We start from the raw sequence: 7306 nt of genomic DNA, 5'->3' as shown, positions 1-7306 counted from the left end.
GTGTGTGTGTGTGTGTGTGTGTGTGTGTGTGTGTGTGTGTGTGTGTGTGTGTGTGTGTCAGAGAGAGACAGAGACAGAGAGAGACATAGACACAAAGAGAGAGATAAACAGATTTCTGCATGTTTACAAGGGCTCAATTCCTAACCCAAAGTTCCTACAGACTTTGCATACTTCTGGAAAGCCCCAGTGCATCATTTCCGTTCCTCAGAGAAACCTCAGTTTTCCGTTTTTCTGGAAGGTCAGTGCATTTCTTCTCGATGGTGGGGCTTTGTCCCAGGCCCCGTCCGTGTCTCCTTCTGCCCGCTCCACGGGGCTGAGCATCGTGAGATGGGCGGGCCTCACAAAGTGAGGTTGAATGGAAGCAACCCCTCTAAGCAGGCTCTTGCAGCCAGTGTGTGGGATGCGGATGGAGATGGGCTGCCACACGGAATCCACGCAGATGTCCGCATCCAAACAAGAGAAAACAGTGTCCACAGAAGGATCCAGAGAGAGCTGTGAGCTAAGACTGCGTAAGAGAGACGGGGCCGTTGGTAGCTCCCTTACAGAGGCCGTTTGCTGGGGTTGGAAATGAGTTTTGAGGCTACAGGTGCTTGAACGGCTTCTGTGTCAGGAAGGTCACCCTCCAGCTTTCAGAGTTCGCTTGGGATCACGCCACCGTCTTAGACTGAGGAAACTCTAATCTGTGTGTATTTCCTTTTCCTCTCCCCGGTGCCTCTCCTCAGAAAACAGCAGCAGCGACCAGAGGCAGGCCTGTAAGAAGCACGAGCTGTACGTCAGCTTCCGGGACCTGGGCTGGCAGGTAAGGGCGGCGGTGGCTGGATCGGCCCCGGATGTGTGAGGCGTCTAGTGTGGGCTCCCCCGGTGGTGGGGCTGTGGGTCCTACATGTGCAGTGAGCCGTGTTTCTCATCTCTTGAGACTCCGGTATTGCGTCCTATCTAGAGGCTCCAGGGATGCCCCATGAAACCCAAGAGCAGAAACACGGTTGAGACTCATGCTAGAACCAGAAACCCAAACAATGTGGACTCTGAACCTCATTCTCCATGTGAACCCCATTTCCATCCTGCACTGGCTGCTCCTCTCATACGTGGCCGAGTCTGTGTGCTGGAATCCAGCTGCCCGGAGGAGGGGCTTCCACCCTCTGCCCTGTCTGCTTCTCCCTCTCCCGTCTGTGATTCCAGTTCCCAGAGAAGGTGCTGATTGGCCCAGCTCGGGTCAGGTGCTTGTTCCTGAACCAATCAGCTGTTTTAGGGCTGGGATCATGTCCTAGGACTGTGGCTGCCCCTCTGGAATCATTTGCGTGGAGCAGGGCAGGGGATGAATCCTAGAAAAAGAGTATCTCAACTATTTATGAGTATCTATGACATTCTGGGCCCTTTTCTAGGCACTAGAGGTGCAGCCCTGGGCATAGCAATGTGCCTGCCCTCACGGAGCCCAGATATCCCCGGACAGGGTGTTGTCATCATAAGATCATCAGGGCCACTGGTTTTGTTGTTCTCCCTTCAGCGAGCTTGTAGTTCAGTGGGAGAGTCCAGATTCTTCCCAGGTCATCATGTCCTCAGATACACCCCCAGGGCACTTGTGCACACGGTCGACTTGGAGTCCTCCTGTGATTTTGTCCTCACTCTTATGACAACATCCATGGTCTAAGAGGTGCCAGGCCGTGCTTACGTTCTAGTGCTGGAACAGAGCCCCCAAATGCACTTGAGTCCCTGAGGGGTATATGTATTGCTAGCACAACATTTCTGTGCTAACCCGACCACGTGCGTCCTTTACAGAGTCACACACGTGTACCAGGCACTGTGCTGGGTCGGCTATACTGTCACCTCTCTCCTGGGTGGGTGAAGTGAGGCCTGGAGGCTTTGTTTAAAGCACACCGCCCACGGGTTACCACCTAGTAGGGGTAAGGTTGATGCCACCCTAATCACCCCTCTCTGTGCCACCTTCCAATGAAGAGCAAGTGTTCATTCTGGGCTCAGCCCAGCCCCCGGTGGTCTTTCCCTCACTCTGCAGTCTGTTGGGACCATGAAAGGCTGCCTCTGTAGGAGCCCCAGCTGCACAGGAGGAGGTGGGCCGTGCCTTTGACCTCTGGGAGCTTCGGAGTCTGGCCCACAGGAGGAGTGTTTCGGCCTAGAGGGCAGGACCCTGCGGCTCCCACTTTCCACGTGGTTCTGAACCCATCCCCCCGCCTCGTCCTCCGCTCTCTCTCACAGGACTGGATCATAGCGCCCGAAGGCTATGCCGCCTACTACTGCGAGGGGGAGTGCGCCTTCCCTCTGAACTCCTACATGAACGCCACCAACCATGCCATCGTGCAGACACTGGTGAGTGGCCTGCGTGCCGGCCGGGGTGTGGGCAGCTGGGGGAGCAGGGCCACCACGTCCCGCCTCGTGCTCCTCCGAGCTGGGGCCACAGCAGGTCTCTGGCCGAGACCACGTCATGGCTTTCAGGAGCCCAGGGCACTTTTGCTTTCGTGGGCCCTACCTCCATAAAACAAGACTAGAAATTATAGTTAATAACATGTATTATAATCTTCATGTATGTCTTCAACCCTAGAGTGCATTTATTTCTCCTAATTTTAGAAGCAGTTAGAACAGTTTCGTGGGCTCCTAAAGGTATCGTGGGTAAAGGCCACTGTGCGTAACGGCAGTCGCCCTGGCCCTGCCTCTGTCAGGCAACCACTGTTCCTGGTTGTCAGCATCCACATCCACAGGCCCTGCAACGTCTGGGCTTCCTCCAGGTTGGGTAGGCTTGAGGGCTCATCCCCTCCCAGAGCTCGTGGCTTTGCCTCCTGGCCTGGAACTTTGTGGTTCAGCCATTCAAGGGTGTTTACTGAGCATCTACTACATGTAGACCCTGCGCTGGCAGCTGGGGACGCTGCAGGGAACAGCATACAGGGAACATCACAGACGTGGTCCCTGCACTCAGAGCCTCGTTTTCCAGGCAGGGAAACAGTCAAGGGAACAAATGTGGGAACTTCAGGGAGAGGGGAACGACAGGAAGGTGGCAAACAGGACAATAGGGTAGAGAGATGGGGGGTAGCCGTGGGGCTCTTTGAACTTTCACGGGGTCATTGGAGGATTCAGTGTGATGATGCAATTAAAGCTCTTAACGGGGTATCCAGCACGGAGGACACTCAACAGAGCTCTTAACGGGGTATCCAGCACGGAGGACACTCAACAGATGTTATTTTCACTACTTTACCAACAACAAGGGTGATACGAGTTAGAGACTTTGTTCTTTAGCTTAGGATCTGAGGTTCAGAGACGTTGGTTATCTTCCTCCTTGCTGTGAACATTATCTGGGCCTTCCCTGACAACTGCTCATCCTCTCTGGCTTGAATGCTTCTAGTGATAGAGAGCTCACTACCCAGGCCCATCTCCTCTGTACCGTGGGTCTGTTTGTTGCAGAGCTCTGTGCTTCTTTTGCTTAGTAACCTGCCTCCCTCTTCCCTGTCCCTGCCCCGTGTGTTACTTCTTGCTCCCCTGTTCCGTTTATTTGGGTCAGGCTCTGCCCTTTGAGGGAAGGCCTCTTTTTTGAAGCATTGCTTTGCCAGGACCCCCGCTCCCACAGCAGTAAACTCTGAAGCCCTATTCAGGACTGAAGGTCTTCAGGCTGGAAATGAAGAGTCACCCCAGCCTGTTCCTTGGCCTGAACTTGTCCCCTGTGCCAGTGTCCCCCTGTTCTGTCCTGCTCCGAGGACCAGAGTGACGGGGGTGGCTCCCAGGCTGCCAGGAGCACAGCTCCACCCTTCTTTGAGCCCTGCCCACGGAGCAGAAGCCCGGCCGCCCCTCTCCATCTGCAATTCACCGGAAAGCTCTAGGATCAGAATGAGTCCTTTGATTATTCTGAAATGAAGGTCATGTTTGAAAAGGAGGTGAATCCTTGCTTTCTAGAGAGTCCTAGTGAAATACAGAGGAAGTGAGCTAACATCTGGGATTTGCTTTAACATTATTCAAGGATGGAGGAGATGGGGGAAGGTTTAGATTTGTAAGATTTGAGATTAAACATAAAAAACAGTTTAAAAAGCACGCTGACCTACGTGGGAGGTCATAGACTGGGGCTTGGGGGCGGAGGGTCATCCACAAGGTTTTCGGCTGGCCCACGTGGTGTGTTGGAAACCTGGAAGTTTCTCATAAAAACAAAACAGGACTGACAGCTGGCCTGAGCACTCGGCACATCTGATCGCACTGGCTTTGGGCAGCTTGTGTCCATCTCCCTTTGGTTTGCCCCGGTCCTCACCGTCCCCTATGGTCTGACTCCTGGCCCAGTTTGGTCATCCGTGGCACTTGCGTGGCCGCTGCCGACATTTGAATTTGTTTGTCCCCGAGCCCCACCACCTGTAAGGTGCGTAGGCGCCCACGAGCCGGAAGGAACAATAAACCTGGGCAACTGGCTGACTTCTTTCTTCTTTCTCACCTTCTGGACCTTCTCCTTACTTGTTGGCGCGTCCACCCAAGTGTTTGCCCAAATTCTTTTCCTCTGATTTTTATTGCTGAAGATGCAGAACAGTCTCATGTAGTCTAGACTCCCACCATCCAATACAGTGACCACTTCTGTGTGGTGGCTCTTCAGTAGAGTACTTGAAACGTGGCCAGTCTGAATCGAGATGTTTTGCAACTACACAATACACACTGGGTTTTGAAGACTTCGTATAAAAAAAAAAAAAAAATGTAAAATATCTCATTGATGATTTCTTCTGCTAAGTATATGTTGAAATGATAATTTCTTGAAATCTGGGGTTAGAGTAAATGTACTGTTTAATTTCACCTTTTAAAATGTAGCTACTAGAACGTTTTAAATTACACATGTGGTTTGCGTGATATTTTTCCTGGACAGGACAGGTCTGGCCCAGAGGTCGGCAACCTTTTTCTGGAAAGGGCCAGATAGTAAATATTTTCAGCCTCGAGAGCTGAAAGTTTGTGTTGCACCTTTTCACCACAGATGCTGTGTGTAATGCAGAAGCAGAAGCAGCCACAGATGCTGTGTAGATGAGTGGGCGTGGCGTGTGCCAATAAAACCTTATTCATAAAAACAGGTGGTGGAGCAGGGATCGGCCTGCAGGCCGACCCTCGTCTAGCCCAGCGGTTCTCCACCTGGGGCAGTTTTGCCTCCCAGGGGATATTTGACAATGTCTGGAGACATTTTTAGTTGTCATGGTGCGGGGGTGGGGTGGAGTGCCTCCGACTTCTAGTGGGTGTAGCCCAGGGATGCTGTCAAACACCCTGCCGTGCACAGAACCGCCCCACATCCTGGCCCCAAGTGTCTTCCCAGCCGTGTGCTGTGTGACCCTCTATGCTTTGGTTCTCTCATCTGTGAATCAAGAATAACCCCAGAACTGAGTTAGTTACCCATCAAGCGCTTAGAACTGGGAGTGACCGGTGAGTGTCACCTGCGGGGGACTTTTGTCCAAGCAGTACCTGTTCCTTTTAGAAATACTGAGGCCAGGGAGGAGTGACTCTCCGGGTCTCACCACTGCCACCGTTTTGGTGTGTGTTCCAGGTGCATTTCATCAACCCGGAAACGGTGCCCAAGCCTTGCTGTGCTCCGACTCAGCTCAATGCCATTTCCGTGCTGTACTTTGATGACAGTTCCAACGTCATCCTGAAGAAATACAGAAACATGGTCGTCCGGGCCTGTGGTTGCCACTAGCCCCTCCTGGAAGTCAGACGCTTCGGGGCCACGTTTTTCCAGATCCTGGGCCCCTCGCCGCCCAGCATCTCCCACCACCTCGGCGAGGAGCCCGCAGCCCAGCCGCCTTTCGCGAGGCCTTCCCGTCCCCCTCTCCAACTGCAGCGCTGTAGGAGTGTTCAGGAATTTGAGAGGCAGATGGCTTTTGATCCGTTTTTCGTTGGCATCCTACAGACAAGATCCTACAAGCTGCTGCAGGGAAAACATATATCAAGAAAAATTGCCGGGCCCCGATCGCCGGCTGCGAGGTCTCAGCTGTGCACCGACTCGTTCCCAGGGGTAATGATGACACCCTTCGGCCCGGCCACCAGCAGCGGGGGGAAGGGGCTGCGGCCCGGGGTGGGCACGTTCGTCTCTGTGCGAGAGGGAGAGTAACGCGGAAGTCCCTGTAATAAATGTCACAATAAAACGAATGAATGAAAATGGTTAGGATGGTAGAGATATATTTTCCTAAACAATTTATCCCCATTTCTTGGTTTACTCTGATTTCATAAACAGAAGCTGTGGCCGACGGAGGGAGGGGAGGCCCCCCCCCCTCTCCGTGCCATTCCGGTTTCATTCTGAGGCTTTTGCCGAGGCCCACTGTTTACGTAAACTCACCCAGAAGCCAAGATTTGGCCAGCAGGGGAGACGGAAATTTTCTGCTTGGAGTTGACCTTGAAGAATAAATAGGTTCCACCATTCAGCCGAGTGCGTGGTGGCAGAAATTAAAACAGGCATGTGAAGCACCAGCAGACGCCTGGAATTGGTTTTCCAACACTCCCCATGGTAGGAAGTCAGATGGAGGCGGACAGCTCAGGACAGAACTTGCAGCTTGATCCTGAGTTCAGGCCACCGTAGCCCTACTTTCAGAAGCACGCTAGCCTTCAACAGGGGTGGGTGGGCGGGGGGACCGTCAGTCCCCCAAGCCAGCCCCTCCGTTGGTCATCGATAGCAGTGTCCTGGAGTCTGGGCTCTGATGAGGGCCTCCGTGGTCACCTCTTTTCGTTCGCAGACCCCTTTTTGAGGACTCTGTGCAAGAATCGGCCCCTTGAAGTGAGGGAAAGGTGACACAGTGGGAGGTCTGCTGGATGCAGGGTGTGCAGATGTGAATCTCAAACAGGAGGCTCCAGAAGCTGTCGTGAGAGTGTCCTGACTCGAAGGTGCCATTTCTGACGCGGCTCTTGGCATGAGCCTCCCTTGCCTTAGCTGGTGGGTCCCCTAAATGGCATGCACCCAGCCTCCAGCTGCAGTGCAGCCTTGGAGACGACCAGGCTCTCCGTGAACAAAGAACAGGGTTATCCCGGTGAGGCCAGTGGCCCCTGGGATCTGGTCTAGTGGGAAACTGTTTCTCCGTGTTGATTGAGTTGGTTCCTGGAAACACAGGGACCCTGTTTTCATTTTCTTTTATGTTTTCTTCCTTAGTAGCTTGGGCTGCAGCCTTCACTCTGCCTGGTCAATGGGGAAGAGTCGGTGTTTTTGTTACATTTTGTTTTGTCTGTTGACAGATCTGGGGATTTTGCTGTGATTCCCTCTTGGTGCAAGTTTTGTCACCACGTACACCCCAGCCGACATCTGGCTAGCATCATTTGTACACTGAAGCATGTAAATAGTTGTTACTAAACAAAGAAATTATTT

General features: G+C 53.0%; 1 protein-coding gene across 2 annotated transcripts in view; it reads left to right on the top strand.

Moving 5' to 3' along the window:
* BMP7 (bone morphogenetic protein 7) overlaps positions 1-6112 on the top strand; it is an 88800-nt gene extending 82688 nt beyond the window's left edge. The window contains exons 5-7 of one of the 2 annotated variants that reach the window (XM_007449446.1): positions 723-799; positions 2212-2322; positions 5501-6112. In XM_007449446.1, coding sequence (XP_007449508.1) covers positions 723-799; positions 2212-2322; positions 5501-5650 — 338 coding nt within the window. In that variant the 3' untranslated portion in view covers positions 5651-6112. The remainder of the gene's footprint in view (positions 1-722; positions 800-2211; positions 2323-5500) is intronic. The other variant, XM_007449447.1, reaches the window with a different exon arrangement.
* Positions 6113-7306: the final 1194 nt, after the last annotated feature.

This window comes from Lipotes vexillifer, unplaced genomic scaffold, assembly GCF_000442215.2.
Source record: "Lipotes vexillifer unplaced genomic scaffold, Lipotes_vexillifer_v1.1 scaffold524, whole genome shotgun sequence".
In the NCBI taxonomy this organism is placed as follows: domain Eukaryota; kingdom Metazoa; phylum Chordata; class Mammalia; order Artiodactyla; family Lipotidae; genus Lipotes; species Lipotes vexillifer.
This window is presented reverse-complemented; position numbering and strand designations above follow the sequence as displayed.